Raw genomic sequence first — 18070 nt, forward strand, 5'->3', positions numbered from 1 at the left:
TTTCAAACATTTAGAGCTGAGACTCAATTTATATTTGCTTCCTTTTCTCATAATACAGTTTTAGAACCTCAAGGACACCTTTTGAGAAAGAGAAGAAATCCACTTTTATAATTATCTCATACGTCTTCATTTCCTAGTATTAATAACCATAGGATAAATAGTTATATGCTGCTATTCACTTTTGAACATCTACCTACATTTCCATGTGGTCTTGTCAGAGACATTTTAGCAGCATGATTAGGAGGTGGGCTACCTGGTAGAATTGGGGTCCTTGTTAACTAAGGGATGATGCTGAGTGATTCACTTAGCCTCTCAGTTTCTGTCTCTTCAATGGGGGATAGTACTCCCCAAGGTGCTGGTGAGAATTAAAAAGTGAGAAGAAAACACACACTCCTCAGTATGCCTACTTCGGCAAAGGAGCACATCAGCAGCGTTGGTTTGCTCTGTGTGTGAGTGTGTGTGTGTGTGTGTGTGTGTATGTGTGTGTGTACACGCACTCTCTATGCTACTGTAAAAGAAGCAAAAAAGAGAGGCACGTGGTTAAGCTCACAGGGGTGGGTTCTTCCAGTCTTACTTTACTTCCTTGTGCTAAAGCTCAGAATCACAATAAGGAAACTAACCCCCAAGATGAACTTCGCATGTAAGATCTTAGCCAGCTTCCTTCTGATTTTCATCCCTTCTACCAAAGGTAAGTTGGTGTGCGGGTCTCCACTGCCACCACTCCAAGCTTCTTTGGAGGCTCTGAAGTGAGTGCAGAGTCCAAGAGGTCACCGCCAGCTGTGCCTGGGAGTGAGTCTCAAGGCCTCAGAGACTGTCTTGCTTTTTATAGGTGTAGCTCCTACAGCTAGTGAGGTCCTGGGTATCCTGCACCATGACATCGTGATCGTTCCTGATCCTCCAAAGAAGGACAATATACTACATGACATAGCATGGAAAAAAGACGGAAAGAGGATTATACGATGTATAAATGGCATAATTACTAACGAGAATAAGGAAAAATACCAAGTATTTGAAAATGGAACTCTGAAAATTAAACATCTGCAAAGAAATGATAGTGATAGCTACGAGGTAAACCTATATAATTCGGATGGACACAACATATTGACGCAAACATTTGCTCTGAAGATTCTAGGTAAGTCTTTGTTCCCTAAATTCCTCCATCTCAATATGGGTGCTATTTAGCAAGTTGGGGAAGAGCATTTATCAAATATCTCCCAGCCCCGCCTCAGCCTTGGAGGAGCCCAAGGGAAAACTGAGGCATCCCTCCTGCCTCAGGGGAGGCTCCGAGCTGTGGGAGATGGAATCCACATGTGGAAATACACAGCTGATTCACAGTCTGCCTGCCTGGAACTGTCTGTCTCTCCAGTGGTTATATGGGAACGTGGGGCTGAGCAAAGAACCCGGATTAAGGTGGCATTAATCAGGAGGAGGGAGCAGGCAGTGGCGAAAGAATAGGCAGGCATTCCAGGTGGATGATGAAGGGCAAGCTAGGTGGGAGCAGGGAAGGTGAGGCTCACTGGAGAGCAGTGGGTCTTCCAACAAAGACAATTTCCAGCCAGGATGCCCTGAAGAAGTAGCTGTATGGCAGGAAAGGCCTGGGAAGGATGCATTTAAGGATGAAGAGCCCTGGTTTCTGACCCACTCCGCATCAGAGTGGTCCAAGTGGGTTCTGCCGGCCTCTGTAGAAAACGCACAGGTGTGGCTCCGTGTGTCTGTGAATGGCCGGGAGGGCAGAGTGCATACTGAAGATGGTAGCAAGAAGACTGGCCAGGAGGCTGCTGCTGTATCCCAGTGAAGGGAAGAGGGGCTGGGTTGTGATTCTTAACCCTGCCTGCACGTTAGAATCAACCGAGAGGCTATTAAAAGTTGCCAGTGCCCTGGTTTCATCCTGACAATTAAGTCAGAATATTTTAGCGTGGGACCTGGGCATCAGCAGGGTCTAAAGGTTGTCAGGTGATTGTGATCAGCAGTAAAGGCTGACACTCTCTGGCCTGGACTAAAGGATGCCTGTCAAGTGAGGAAGGGTGAGTATATGGAGAGTCATATGTGGAGAAAGCCTAGGCAGGAAGGCATGGGTGTGGGACAGAGGGAAGAGAAAGTGGACCTGAAATGACATGCAGTTGAACGTCCAGGAGCCGCTTGAAAGGGGGTGATAAGAAGTGAGAAGAGGGTCCTAGCAGGTTCAGCTCAGTAGACAGAGCGTCGGTCAGTGGACCGAAGGGTCTCAGGTTTGATTCCAGTCAAAGAGCATGTGTTTCAGTTGCAGGTTCGCTCCCCAGCCCTGGTCAGGGCTTGTGTGGGAGGCAACCAATTGATGTTTCTCTCTCTGTGTCTCTCCTCTCCCTTCCACTGTCTCTAAAAATCAATGGGGGAGTGGGGTTTGGGGGGGGGGGCGGGGAATAAAAATCAATGGAAAAATATCCTCAGGTGAGGATTAAAAAACACACACAAAACTTCAAAGTGGGAAGAGGAAGCTGCACTTGGCCTTGAGAGGAAGACAGGAACCTCAGCATGAGCACCAGGCAACCACTCTGAGCAAATAACACTTCTGTGCTTCACACAGGAAATGTCACCCGGGGCAAGGCCCCTCCTCCTGCCAGGGCCACCTTCCAGTCCTGTCCTCAGTGTGTGGACCTGGCAGCCACCCCTCTCCAACGATCCCAGACATTGTCAGCTCCCTGCACAAGACAGCCTCCCACAGCCTGGTCCTCACACTTGAATGGAGAGTACATACCAGAACCAGGGTGGGACGTAGAATGGAGTCAGAAGGCGCCTCTGCATATGGGGCTCTGGAAGCCCCAGATCTCAAGACTCCTGCCAGCACGGGCTCGGGGTCTTGCTTAGAACACGAGTCTCCCATTCCTGTCTTCTTTAGTACGGCAGCCATCAGAGTGCCTGTCTGCTGGGTGTCGAGCGCTTTGCTCTCATGACCTTATTTGAGGGTCCCAGCACTCTTGAGAGGCAGCTGTTACTACCCCCTTCTTTACTATAAGGAAACAGAAGCGACTTGCCCGAAGTCTCACGGTCTACCTGCTGCAAAGTCAGGACCAAACCCAGGGCTTCTTTTCAACAAAGATGGTGACTTTTTTTTTTCTTTCCAAAAGCTTTATTGAGACACAATTCACATACCATAAAATTCACCCATGTAAAGTGTATAATTCAGTGGTGGTTAGTATGCTCAGGGATGTGCAACCAACAACAAAATCAACTTTAGAACATCTGTAGTTCTCCTTCCCCCCAAATAAACCCTGCACTCCTTGGCCAAAAAGACAGAGATCTTTCCATGACACAACAGCCATCCCCACCCCCCCACCCCCGCCTCTGTGTGTGTGTGTGTGTGTGTGTGTGAGAGAGAGAGAGAGAGAGAGAGAGACAGCATCACCATTCCTTGCCACACAGCCTAGAGTAAATTCTCTATCTGCTCTCAATGTGGTTTTCATAATAATAACTGCCTGGGGTATTCAGGAGACATGGTTTCAATGACTAAGTACAGGTGCCTTCGGTGCCTGGGACACAGTGCCTGTTTGCCGAGTGCCCTCCCCATCTCATTGCTTCTTCATGCTTCTCCTGGCTACAGTCTTGGCACCCAAATCCCCTCAATGAGGGGGCTGCTGCCGCTGGTTGAAGAGGCAGTGGAAAGCCTTTTAAAAGCAGATGTTAGTGGAGAAGCGGTTAAACCTAGAATTAAGGAGTTCTCACCTAGGGGATGAGCCCCCTTGGATCTGGCCATTCCTCTGCTAGGAAGCCCTCTGACTGAGAGGATATGTACAAAGATAGGACTTCGAGAATCTGCTGATGGTCGTGTGGTTTATATTAGTGAAATACTGGGAAGGATTTTAAAGTCCCCAGCAGTTAGAAAATTATTCACTAAATGAAGAATACATCATTTAAAAACAATGGTGGTGACATACTTGATATTCTTAAGGGAAAGAATTTCATAAAAGATCAGTGAAGGAACAAAGGCAGACTACAAAATCACAGGATACAGTTTTCATTTTTAAAACATTATTTATATGTGTATGGAATGCATAGAAAACATCTGCTAAAGATATACATCAAAGCATTAATAATAATTGGCTCCAAGTAGTGGAATTGCAAGTGATTTTTAGTCTTGAAACTTTTAAAATCAATTTTTACCATGATGGGGTGTCACTCTTATAAATAGAACAAAGAATATTTCCATTCTAAAAAGACAAGTAAATGCCTTGACTCCACCCCAGACTACGCACTAACCCTGTCTTGCTGTTTGATGGTGTTTCTGCATCCTCCTCTTTCTTGGTTGCATAGAATGCAAGGACGGGCGGAAATCTTAATTTCTGCATGCCTTGCGCCCTGACCTGTTTGGCTCAGTGGATAGAGCATCAGCCTGAGGACTGAAGGGTCCCAGGTTCGATTCCAGTCAAGGGCATGTACCTTGGTTGCGGGCACATCCCCAGTAGGGGTTGTGCAGGAGGCAGCTGATGGATGCTTCTCTCTCATCGATGTTTCTAGCTTTCTATCCCTCTTCCTTCCTCTCTGTAAAAAATCAATAAAATATATATATTTTTAAAAATAAAAAAAATTTCTGCATGCCTATATATCGAGACAGAAATGCAATTTGGTGGGAAAGTTCATTAATGAGATATTGTAGGGGATCCTGGGAAAGTAAGCTGTCCATCAGCATAGTGAATGGAGAGACCCCGGGCAACAAAGGTGGCCAGTCTGGGGCCAGAGGAAAGTAGGAGAGAAAAAGCAGAAGAGGAGAAACCAGAGGTCTCACAGCTACAACTGGTGGGGTAGGGTTTGCCCCTGGCCCGTGTGACGCCAAGGCCAGGCTCTTTGAAGATTCTCATGTCAGAAAAGCAAGGAATTCATGATTATGAATGGACCCACTCCCACCAATAACATCAGTGCCTACACTTGGCCCAGGGCTGTGTCACACGCTGTCCCTGTCACAGCAGGTGGGGCCTGTCTTCCTTATCTTTCTCTTAGAGATGAGGTCCAACGGGCGTGGCACAATGCGTGGCCAGGCCGCTCTGGGCAAGAACCCACCCAATTGAACCTCTCAGAGCCTTGGGCATTTCATCTGCCACTAGGAAGGAAAACATCAACCTCTCTGTTTGCTAGGATTAAATGATATCATGTATGTGAAAACTGATATCATGTATAAAACAGCACTTAAACATTTGACATGATACATTTTTACTGGTTTAATGTACGTACGAACTTTATCATAAATGCATTTTCTCTGAATGTGCTGTGTTGATTTAAAAAAATTATTTTTGAAAATAGTGGAGGTCTTTGAAATTGCTCCCTGGTCTCAAACTGACTCTATTCTCCCTCCACCCCCGCTTCTCTATAAAAAGGTATGTCTATTAATCCTATCATAATCAGAAAGTTGACTCATATGAATGGAATTTTTCTTTTCAGAGAGGGTCTCAAAACCCGTGATCAACTGGAATTGTACCAACAAAACCATGACCTGTGAGGTAACACAAGGAACTGACCCTAAAATAACACTGTATCGATATAGGGTCAGCATCAAAGAAGGCCAGAAGGCCATCACGTACAAGTGGACCACCAAACCAAATGCATCATTCAACTGCACAGCAACTAACGGTGTCAGCGGGGAAACCAGCGTGGTAGACATTGACTGTTCAGGTACGTGTCAGACATCCCAAGTTCACTTCTCAAATACAGTCTGCCAGGCCCATGGTAGAGGCCCACTCCAGGGCCCTGGTGCCAGGCTAGGAGGCAGCTTTGACTCAGGATGAGAACTGAAAGCACACCCCTCCCCCCTAAAAACCTTCAAGGCAAGACTTAGAGGAAAGGGGAGGTGGTGTGCTATGGTTACCCACCTGGCACCCTCCCACAGAGCACCATATAACTTCAGGCAATTAAAAAGATCTTATGGGAGAAAAAATTGCCAAATCGAAGACACAGAAGGAGCTGTAGAGGCTTTTTTATGCAAACCTCCACTTCCCAGAGAAACGAACTTACTTGCCCATGGTCCCTCGACTAGTCAGTAATCACAGTGGTGACTCCCATTGTAATGATGGAGAAGAGAGCAGGAAAGATTCCCTTGGGGTGGGGGGAGATGGCCAGCACCTCCTATCAGAGGCTGCAGAAAAACACACGGAGTTAGGGGGCTGGGAGAAGAAGAGCTCGAGGCCAGGGAGGACCATGAGCGCAGTGAGAAAATGTTCCTCCTGCCTTAGAACAGACAGCCTGGCTTTGGCACCAGCACCAGGAAGTCCTGAAACTCTGAGTCTAAGCTCTTTCCTGGCAGCCCAGCCTGACATTGCCCCCAGAAGTAAAGCTGGGGAGTCTGCTGTAGTCCTCAGCTCTGGGAACCAGAGGTCTGTCCAAACGTAGCGGGATGACCTTGACAGAGTTCATTTCCTCTGGGCCACCGCCTCCTGGTCCGCAAGGAAAATGAGCCCCTGATTCCCAAGAGTCTACTCATCTGAGACTCTGTGATTACCTCCCAGTGCGGTCCGGTGAACCCCAGAAGGGAAACTGAACACAAAAGCAGTTATTTGGTCAGAAGTCCTGAGTGTATGCAGTGACTATGGCTGGTCAGTGACCCTAGGAAGCATCCCTGGGCTGGTGCGAAGGCAGAAGTAACGTTTTTTCATATATATTCTTTGAATTAGTTCTATTTTTTGCTGCATAACAAATTATCCCACATTTTGTGGCTCAATACAACAAGCAGTTATTATAGCACAGGTTCCATGAGTCATGAATCTGGGAGTGACTTGATGGTCCTGGCTCAGCATCCTTCATGAAGCTACAATCCAGATACTGGCAGTATGTCATGTCAATCATGTCCAGGCTCTATGGAGGGGTCTATGTCCAAGATCACTCATGTGGGCCATTGGGCTGCCTCACAGTATGGCCGCCAATTTCCCTCTGAGCAATCTAAGCAAGAGCAAGAGCAAGGTCTCGAGACAAAAGTCACGAACATTTTATAACCATCTCAGGAGTGATAGGTATCCCGGCACTTTCGCTGTATTCTAGCCATCAGAAGCAACCAATAAGTCCGGGCCACATTCAATTGGAAGGGATGACACAAAGACGGGAATCCCAGGAGGCAGGATCTCCGGGCCATCTAAGAGTCTGCCCCCCACACACGTAGACCAGCATCACTTCTCCCCACATGTCTGCCCATCACCACAGCACAGGGAATCCAGCGGCCCCTCCTTGACTTTACGACCCCTTTTCCCTTTCAGGAGGCCTTTGCTTAGAGATGCCAGATTTAGCAAAGAAGAAGACAGCATAAATATGTTCCAAATGTTGCATGGGACATATCAGTAGCTAAACTAAAAATTACTCATTGTTTAATTGAACTTTCACTGGGCCTCCTGTATTTTATCTGACATCCCTACTTCATGTCTTTTTAAACTAGATTCCATCAGGATAAAAATGCATGTGTATTAGGGATGGAGAGAGGGTCTTGGGAGAAGCCTAGGGTCAAAGACTAGAAACTTCATGCCCCTTACCCCTTACTCTATGGCGCAAAGACGGAAACTTCATGCTCCTTCCTCTATGATGCAGAGCAGGAGCCGGACTGGGAAGAGCCACAAAAGAGACGGGAGGAATATCGGGGCAGGGGGGAAGAAAAGGGGAGACCGGGAGGCGGGTGCTTCTCTTGAAGACCCTAAAAAGGACCAGGGTGTTTCCTCCTGAAAGGCCAAGGCAGAGAGGAGTGGAGATAAGACTAACCATGGGGCTCAGAACAGGTGACTGGGTACTTAAAACCAGAACACAGGAGGCAGGAACCACCACATAAACTTCTGGGCACCTCCCTCCGAGGAGGGCAGGGAGGAGGGTGGCTGGCTTTAGACACCGTGAGCTCCCAGTTTTGAATGCCTCTGAGACAAGCTGGAATGCCTCCCACGGGGAGCACTCCCAGGTGCCCCAGAGGGCCATGCTGGACAAGCCTGAGGACTGACTTTGTAATATCCCCAAGATAAGGGTGTGGCCGTCCGTGTGTGGACTGAGAGAAGACGAGCTGGTGACTGCCTGGCTGAGCCCTGGCCTGTCCTGGCCCACCCGCATCAGAACCTGGAAAGCTCTCTGCTCAGCCTAAAGGAGACTCCAAGCAGCCTCCAGCACTGCCTCCCAGCCAGCCGATCCCAAAGAACCGCAGATACGTCCTTGACCCATTTCACAGCAGTTTAGAGTCATGTCTGCTTTTCTAAAGGCAGCCCCTTCATCCGCAGACCAGAGGATGTGCAACTGGCAGGCAAAGAGCCGGTCAGAGAGATTGAACAAAGCAAGCAAGGACTAGCACACCACCGCAGCCTGTCGGTCAGGTTTCTGGGCCTCGTGCTTGCTCCTGGGCTCCGTGTGTAAGAGGATCTTCCTAGGAAAGCTTGGCTGGAGAAAGGTTTCTTTGTGATGCTGGGCTGAGCTCCAGTTTGTGCTCCAGATGTCTGAGTCCCCTGACCCCTGGCCCCACTGCTGCCTCTCTCGCTGTGGGCAGATGGCCCAGCAGCCCTCCCGGGAACAGCTCCCAGGACACAGAGCTCAACTAAGAGCAGGACCTCGCCTCTGTGCTGCTTTACAGTTTACAAAGCACTTTCACATCCATTATCTGATTGACTCCCAGCAGCCTCCCTGTGATGTGAGTTTCATCATCTCCATTTTACAAAGAAAGGCACAGGCTCAGAGAGGTGGAGTCACTTGCCAAAGGTCACACAGCGCTTGCCTAGAGGAGCCTGGAACTCAAACCCTTTTCCCTAAACACTGAGTCCTTGTTTTCCTCATTGCTTTACAGCAACTGAAGAAGGGCGGGAGCTGAAGATCAAGCCCCCTGCTGCTGCTAACTCACTGTGTGCCAGGGTTTCTCTCACAGGCCCGGGAAGTCTGGGAGGGGTGCTGGCTGTGCGGTCAGGGCGCTGGGCTGGATAAGGGACACGTTTACCCGTAGTCTTTGGTCACTACCTGGTCAAGAGGGTGAGGGGAAACAACTGGTATAGGAGGGCAGCCAGAGGTGAAGCTGGGTAAAAGGTGCAGAAACTCTGAGACAAGCAGCTGCTTAAAGGAACCACTCAGGAAGATACTGTGTGGCCTTGGGCAACTCGCCCGCCCTCTCTGGGCCTTGTCTGTAAACCTAGAGGTGATGCCGCATTGTCTCTAACCTCCTTCTAGATCTAAACTGCTGCTATGGGGTCTTTCCTGGGGGCCCTGGCGCAGGAACGACAGGTGTTCTAGCCCAAGAGGGCACTTCCTCGAGGCGCCTTTGGGGACAGCCACCTTCCGCCACCCTCCATGAGCTTGGCCTTTGTGAGGTTGAGGAGTTGCGTTTTTTAAGCCCTATCATCTGCTTAACTCGGGAGGCAGGAGTCCTTGGCCTGAGCAGTGGTGGGCCCTCTGCTAACACGGCCCCACCATCCCCCCTCTTTGCTCTTGCAGAGAAAGGGCTGGACATCCCCCTCATCATTGGCATTTGTGGTGGAGGCGTTTTCTTCTTACTCTTTGTGGCACTCCTCATTCTCTTCATCAGCAAGAGGAGGAAACAGCACCGAAGGAAAAACGGTGAGCCCCCGCTCCTGCCCCCCTCCCCGCCCCTGCAGGCCTGAGCAAAATCCCCGTGGAAACGACTCGTGGAGGACACTTGCGTCTGGATTCGGCAGTTTCAGAATGTCAGGGCTGTAACCGGCGGTTACAGTTTGTTCCATTCTGTGGTTAGCTTGACTTCTGAAAAACAAATTCTCAGTGGCAACCATGTGGGAGCTTAAGAAGCTGAATCCAGGCTGGCCCCATTGTCGTCCACCTCCTGAGCCGACTCTGCGTAAGGCAGTGTGGACTTTATTTATGTATTTATTTGTTTATGTATGTACGTACGTACGTATGTATTTTTTTCCATCACCTTTTGCCCCCTCTATGCCCTCTTGCACCTCCACCCACCCCCCTCTACCCCCTGCAATCATCACCCTGCTGTCCCTGTGTGTGGTTATACTTTGAATAAGCCACACATCTCTATGTGGGTAGGAGGGTTAGCTTCAAAACACATTTCTGTGGACACACATCTTGCCCAATCCTGCGGGGATGGCCAAGTTCCTAGGAACACGGGTAAAATTTCAGGGCCTCGGGGACCTGCAGGGACACCCTTGTTCTAAAACCAGGTGTTCATGCCTTCTTTTCCAATTAGCTGTTCAGAGGGGTGTACTTGGGCTCTGGGTGTTTGTCCCTCAAGTCAGGCCTGACAACCCCCCGAGATTAAAAAGATGATGCTCAGAAGTGGGGAGCTAGCTCAAAGAGCACGCAGGCCACCAGAGGCAGTGTGTCCAGATACAGTCACCACCCCCCTTCTCTGTGGGAATGCGTTCCAAGATGCCCAGTGGCTGCCTGGAACCACAGATATACCAAAGCCTGTATATACTATGTTTTCCCTACAAATGCATACTTATAATGAAGTTTCATTTATAACTTTAGGCACAGTAAGAGATGAACAATAGTAACTAATAATCAAATAGATTATAACAATACCTTGTAATAAAAGTTATGTGAATGGCTTTGTAGCATTATTAAGTAGAATAATGGTGACTTGAACACACGCACTGTGGTGCCTCGACAGTCGATCTGATAACTAAATGGCTGCTAAGTGACTAATGGAGCATGTATGGCGTAGATACATACACGGAGTGGATACAGTGGGCAAAGAGATGATTCATATACAGACAGGACAGAGCAAGATTTCATCGCTATTCAGAACAGCGTGCAATTTAAAATTTATGAATTGTTTATTTCTGGAAATTTCCATTTACTATTTTTGCACTGCAGTTGACCACGGGTAAGTGAAACCGTGGATAAGAGGGGACTACTCTAATGACACATCAGGTGTCTCCACAGGTGCTGGGATGGGACTGTTGGGACCCCATGCTGCAGGTGGGTCCAACAGGAGGCACCCAGCCATTGGCAGGCCCCTCAGATTCTGTGTAACCTCACATTCATTGTAGGACTGGGTCCCCTCACTCTAGGTCTTTTCCTAGAATGGGCACCCCCCTCCCCCAAGGAAGGACCTGGTGGCCTTGAACTACCGTCAGATTTGAGTGCCACTGGCCTTCAGCCGTAAGTCCTGCCATACCTCCGCCCCATGTTCCACCTCCATCCTTCCCACACTCTCCACCCCAGTGGAAGAGAATCACCTGCTGAGTCCCAGAGGCACTCGCGACTTCCTCACTTCTGTGCCTTGCTCAGGCTGTTCTCTGCCCCTTTCCTCCTGCAAAGGCCCCTTCTCCATCACCTAATGATCAAAGACCACTGATTCTTCCAGAGTGGACCTCACATGCCACCCACAACAAGGCAATCCCTGCTTTCACCAGGCTGAAATGACCAACAGAATGACTGCCTCATCGTGACAAAATAGTGGCTTGTGCCAGGCACTAATCTCTATAATATATGCTTCATATTTATGATCTTATCCAAATTTCCAAGTGACCTTATGAAATAGATAATATTCACACGGATGAGGAAATTTAAGCTCAGTGAGGTTCAATGATTTGCCCCGAATCCGACTGCCAGCAGGCTGAGTCAGGACTAGGTGAGGCCAACAAGGAGCTCAGGGTGCAACCTTTAAAGAGACGCTCACCTTCAACCCTGCTGTTGCGCAACCTTGAGAGTGAGGGCCTGGGTGCCTTGCTGGCTTCACCCTCATCGGCCCAGCCCTGGGCTGGGTAACCGGAGCTGCAATGAGGGAGGAGGACACCGGGCCTGGAGGAAGGCTGGGAGCAGACCTTGGGCAGGGATGGCTAGTTGGATGTGGGCATGCTGGGGCCCACAGCCCAGCTCTGGCCAGACAGGCTGCACAGAGCCACAGCTAGCCTAGTCTGTCCACGCCAGCCTGAGGTTTCCATCACTGGACCACCCCGACTCCGACTCCTGGACAACTGGGGCTCTTGGTCTGCACCCCTGTGGGGTCCTTCCTGGAGACTGGCATTGTGATCTGCAGTCCCACTTACTTGACTTAGGCTTCCTGAGCACAGTGTTTGTGTCTGGGCCACCACTGCCACTTAGCAATGGCACCTGCCACCTGGAGGAAGAGGAATACATTTTCGAATAACAAATGAATAGGACAGTGGTGAACAGACCAGTGAATGAATGGCCAGGCCAGGCCTGCCGCGTAGGGGATGAAAATGAACCTCCATTATCCCACAGAGGGGGGTGGGTCAGAGGTCACAGTCCTCTGCCCGGCCTCCTGAGACCACCTTGGGGCACCAGGGATGGCATAGAGGGTGTGTTTGCCCTTTCTGTGCCCTTTTCTCTCTGTGTGTGGAGCACACCGGCCTCCCACATGTCCAAGCCATGTCGCGGCCTTAAGCCCTCACAGTGGACGCCGCCTGAGCCTGGATTCAGCAGTGGGAGGAAGCCTTTGGCCCAGCGTCATCACCCGAAGTTGCAGGGCGACACAGTCCAGGGGGCCTGGCTCAAAGCCCTCAACCCTGTAATGATGCGACCCCGGGGAGAATGTTCTCCTGCCTCCTCCAGAGCGCTGCAAGGATGGCCGTGGGCACAGGGACACCACTCCTTCCTTGTAGCCCAAAGGAGGCAGAGGGGCCGGGGGGCGGGGGCCCTCCAGATCGCCAGCGGCTGAGCATCTGCACACATTTTCTGTGTGATTTGAAAACTGCACAGGACAAACTGCGTTACTAGGAGTCGTGGGCCTGTCTTCCTGATTGACAGGCCCCCAGAGCAGAGGATCCCAGAGGGGTGGCCGGGGAGGAATTCTTTCCTCCTGGGTGTAGGAGGATGGGGCTTGCTTCTGAATTTCTAAGAACCTGTCCTCCAGCCCTCACCAGAATGTGGGTTGCATTAGAGCCAGAGTAAAAGGCAGATCTAACAGAGAAACCCGTGGGAACGAAGGTCATTAGTGATGTCCCCTCTGCCCACTCAGGGCCTATGTGAGGGCTCTAACCACCAGGCGCTCAGCAAGCCACCTCTAGGACGACACAGAGGCCAGGCTGAGGGGTCCGAGTGTCCTTTCTGCTCCCAGGAGACCCAGGCACAAAGGCCCCCACCTGTCTCCTCGCCTCTGGCTTTCTGAGTTCTCAAAGCCCCGGGCTCTCATTCTGCCTTGCTGGTGGGCATATCTGTCTGCCCTACAAGACTGGGAACCCTTAGAGGAGGGGTGGGGAACATCCGGCCCACGGGCCTTGTATGGTCTGGCTATGCCAAGGCATTAGAGGTGAGTTAATGAAATGTCTGACCAAATATAGCAGGCTAATTTTTTAAAATATATTTTTTTATTGCTGATAGTACTACAGATATCTCCCATTTCTCCCTTCTCTCCCCCCTCCTGCCAGCCCCCCTCCCCAGGTCTTCACTACCTTACTGCCCGTGTCAGGGGCTATGCATATAAGTATGTAAGTTCTTTGGCTTATCTCTTCTCATCCCCCTAACCCCACACTGAGGTATGTCAGTCTGTTCCATGCTTCCATGCTTTGGGTCTTATTTTGTTGGTCAATTCATTTTGTTCATTAGATTCCACGAATAAGTGAGATCATGTGATATTTGTCTTTCTCAGTTTGGCTTATTTCACTTAGCATCATATTTTCCAGGTCCGTCCAAAGCAGGCTAATTTTTACGTTGATGATTTTGTATGGCCCACGAACAGGGCTATAAATATCCAAATGGCCTTTGGCAGAGAAAAGGCTCCCCACCCCTGCCTCAGCGGGTAGGGGCAGCTTCTGCCTCCTCATCACCTCCCCGAGAGCAGCTAGAAGTCCCCTTGTGCAGCGAAGGGCCACTCGGTAAAGAGCCGCATCGATCATACCTTGCAAAGGTGAGCTCTGAAGTTGAGAAGTTTTGTTGTTGCAGGTGAGAAACTGGAACTCAGAGCACACAGAAGCACCTCTGAGGAAAGGAGCCGGAGGCCCCACCAAAACCCAGCCTCAGCTCCTCCCACTGCAGCCGCATCCCAAGCTCCTCCTCCACCTGGTCATCGTCCCCAGGCACATGGTCCTCGCCCCCCGCCTCCTGGCCACCGTGCCCAGCACCCGCAGCAGAAGAGGCCCCTGCCTTCCCCCGGCGCCCATGTCTACCAACAGAAAGGACCTCCTCTCCCCACGCCTCGGGTTCAACCGAAACCTCCCCATGGGGCCAGAGAAAATGCCAAACTGTCTTCTGGCAGAGCTGACCCCATCCTTTGATTAGAAGAGGTAGAAACTGTGCCTTCCTGGAAAGGCACCGTGGGGCTCCTGCACTCCGTGCGGACGCCTGCACTTCTACCAGCTGCGTCCGACAAGCAGGGCGTCATCACCTCCCGGGCTCCTGGCCCAGAGCCACACCTGCACACCCCTCAGCCACATGGTCTCACATCTGGAGTCACTGGCCTCCTCCTCAAGTGCCACCGCACCAAGAAGGGAGAGACAATAAAGTGCAATCATTAGGATGAGGGGTGACCGAGCACGAAACCCTAGAGCGCTCCACTCCTCCCTGAGCGACATCCAGCAGCCGCTGTGCCCGTGTCTCCTTACCAGCCACCTGCCTGATGCAGAGACTCTTGGGTTTCTGATGTGCCCGGTGGACACTTGCCTACCATCTCCTGAGTAGATGTGAAATAAAAGGTTTGACTTGATCCCAGTGCCTACTCATTATAGAAAGCAACCCAGCAGCGCCCGGCCGGTATGGCTCAGTTGGTACAGTGTCGCCCCATGCACCAGGAGGTCTCACGGTTTGATTCCCAGTCAGGGCACATGCCCAGGTTGCAGCCTCAATCCCCAGTAAGGGGCGAGCAGGAAGCAGCTGATCGCTGTTTCTCTATCATCGATGTATTACATCTCTCTGCCTCTCCCTTCCTCTCTCTAAAATCAATAAACTTAAAAAATAAAACAAAATAAAGGAACCCAGCATCAAGCTGCGGCATCAAAAAGAGGTTGGTGTGGCAGCAAGACCACATTTGGTCGCCCCAATTTGCCTGGGTCCCCTCCCCACCAGAGCACCAGCATGCTTCCCGGGGCTCAACTGCAAAGCCAGCCTGACCACCTACTTGTAGATTCGCTTAATGAATTGAAACCTCTCCGCACAAACTTCAACAAGAGGCACCAGAAAATGTAATTCTTTGGGTACCACTTCCTTCAGACACGGTCACGACGATCTATAGCAGTGGTTCCCAACATGGGGCACCCCCCCCACACACACAGGGGGGCAATTTGATTTTTAAGGGGGGCAATTCGAGAATGAGTTATTAACAGTGAATTTTTTTTGCATTTCTTATGTTTCTAGGGGCCTCATATACCGTATATAAATATATATTGTGACAACATATTTATGCATCTCAATTCTCTATTATATGTTTTGAAACTTTATTTGCTATTTTTTTCATATCGCTTCATATTATTATTTAACAGTTTCTTAGTGATTTCTTCCTCAGGACTTCAACTGTCCTTTCGTTCTTTTATTTTTCTCTTTCATGGGTGCCATGTTCTTTGGAAGCCTGTTTAGACCAAGTTAATGGCCTTTTAGGCTTCCTCCATGTGACTAAAAGTTCACTTTTTTAATAATAAGAATTATATGTTACGGGGCGGGGGGAGGGCGGGCATCAGGATTTTAGAGATGCTTAGGTGGGGCATGGCCAGAAAAGGTTGGGAACCACTGATCTATAGAGTCATCCTGGAAAACCCATGGATACTGGAGGTGCCGCAAGCCAATCAGACGACATGAAAAGGGCAGGCTCAGCGACAACTTGGTTGAATCAAATCCCAAGTGTCTTCAATGACCATTGCTTAAAGGTCAGACCCCATCCCCAGCTAGAGTCATGCTAGCTGTACTTCGGGGGAAGTGGGGAGAACAAAACAGCTTTTCCTTAAGGTTCTTCAGCACTAGGCGGTGAGAAGGCCCCCGGTTTGAAATGTCGGTGCTATGGTTGTGGTCCCGTCCGCCGCCTTCGCCTGGCCCCTCTAACACTTGGTAAATCTTATCAGGCTCTGACAGGAAGCTCTGAGGTCTAAACCACAAAGTCTGTGTGCCTATTCAGGGCTTCCTGTGACAGCTTACTGAGGGCTGAACTGCTTATTCCTTAGCAGCCACAGTCAATTATCAAGGATAATGATGAACGAAACCCCACAGCCTCCTGGAATTCATGCAGGAAATCCAGCCAAGTAACAGTCATCGCAGGATCTACCTTCAGTAGGAGAGATGGAGGTCTGAGCACTGCCCCTTCCTCATTCCTCATTTCAGTCCTGAGCCATTCCATCAGGCATCCTGCCAGAATGGCCTCCATCCCATCCCTTCCAGGAGCCATCCCCGGCCTGGTGCTGGGCCTTTCTTTTGAAATCCTAAAGTGTTACACGTGATGCAGATCATAGGCTGCTTGTAAGTATTCGATCTTTTGTTATTCCTTCATTCAACAAACATTTATTGAACTTCCACTGCATCCCAGGCTCTGTACTAGGTACCAGGAACACAGGGGTGTACAACTGACTGTATCTTTGCTTTCAAGGACTGCACAACCTAGTTGGGGGAAGGGTGGACAACTTCCAGGATAAATGTAACGGAGTGATAAGTATGGGTCAGAGGCAAGTACAGGCACCCAGAGGGAAGATTTGGACTGCAGATTAGGAGGTGGGGCTGGAGTGACACAGAAGGCTTCCTGAAGGAGGCGGCATTTGAATTAAGTTGTAATAGATTAGTAACACTGGTGAAACAGAGGTGCAGAATTACCCATGCAGCCCTCCACAGCATGAGCAAAATTCATGTCAGCTACCTGCTCATACATTATGTTGTTCCTTAACTACTGTGTTTCATCAATTTGAAGAAGCCATTGATTTTAAGCGGCATCATTATTCTACAAACCATAAAAAGAAAAGCTCTCAACTGCCTTATAACAAAGCTAAGATACACTCAATTTTTAGACACACCCCCATTTCTGTGATGTTAAAATGTGAAAAGATGTGCATTTTTATTTTATTTATTTATTTTAATTTTATTATTCTTTTTTTTTTAATCCTTACCCGAGGATATTTTTTCCATTGACTTCCAGAGAGACTGGAGGGGGTGGGGTGGGGGGGAGAGACAGACAGACACACACATACACACATTGATTGGTTGCTTCCCACCCCTCCTGGGGCTGGGGAAATTGCAACTGAGGTACGTGCCCTTGAACAGAACCTTCGAACCTTCGATCTGCAGGCCGATGCACTAACCACTGAGAAAACCAGCCAGTGCTTTTTTTTTTTTTTGTAACCCTCACCCAACGACATGCTTATTTATTTTAGAGAGAGAGGAAGGGAGAGGAGAGAGAAAAGAAATATCAATGTGAAATAGAAGCAGATCGGTTGCCTTCCTGACGGAGATCGAACCCACAACCTAGGTAAGTGCCTTAACCAGGAATCAAACCTGCGACCTGTCAGTGTGCGGGTCGACGCTCCAACCAACTAAGCCACATGGGCAAGGGCAAGACGTGCATTTCAGAATTGATGAAATGCATAGTTAATAAGCCTCTTGAGAACAAAGACCACAGCGCTTCACAGAAATACCACTAGCTAATTGATGCAATGGGTGCGCACAGCCTGTATGAAAGGGAAGGGAACACACGTGGCATTTACATATTTAAGACACACTCCCTGCACCGCTGGAATCTCCACCATGAGGCTGAAAACATGGGCCTCGCTCAGGATCTTTGCTGCCTTCATCCACCTATCTGACCTTGTGTGACCTACCACTGACCCTGTCCCCAGAGCATGGACTTCCTGAGAAGTGGTCAGACCAGCTGCATCAGAAGTGTCACGACCCACAGGTTGAGAACCGCTGCTGTAGAGCCTAAGACCATCGGAAAACACAGATATTTACATTACAATTCATTAACAGTAGCAAAATTAGTTATGAAGTAGCAACGAAAATAATTGTATGGTTGGGGGTCACCACAACATGAGGAACTGTATTAAAGGGTCGCGGCATTAGAAAGGTTGAGAACCACTGTTCTTGATAATATGGTATTGCAAGAAAAACAGTGATAGCACAGTTAACAAATCTTCTGCTGGAAACTGCAAACATGAGGGAGTCAGCTAGGTTGGAAAACAGTATCCAGGTAATTTGAGGGACTGGAACATCTTAGGGTGTCATATAATGGCAGAAAATTCTGGGG

At 49.4% G+C, this 18070-nt stretch overlaps 1 protein-coding gene across 1 annotated transcript; it reads left to right on the plus strand.

The window, feature by feature from the left end:
* Positions 1–627: 627 nt before the first annotated feature.
* CD2 (CD2 molecule) lies at positions 628–14135 on the plus strand (the record flags this gene model as incomplete). Its single annotated transcript, XM_079761998.1, has 5 exons — positions 628–688; positions 830–1132; positions 5410–5640; positions 9400–9522; positions 13804–14135. 5 exons carry the CDS (start codon positions 628–630, stop codon positions 14133–14135), a joined length of 1050 nt encoding a protein of 349 aa, XP_079618124.1.
* Positions 14136–18070: the final 3935 nt, after the last annotated feature.

Source organism: Cnephaeus nilssonii (assembly GCF_951640355.1).
Source record: "Cnephaeus nilssonii genome assembly, chromosome: 21".
NCBI classification, from domain to species: Eukaryota; Metazoa; Chordata; class Mammalia; order Chiroptera; family Vespertilionidae; genus Cnephaeus; species Cnephaeus nilssonii.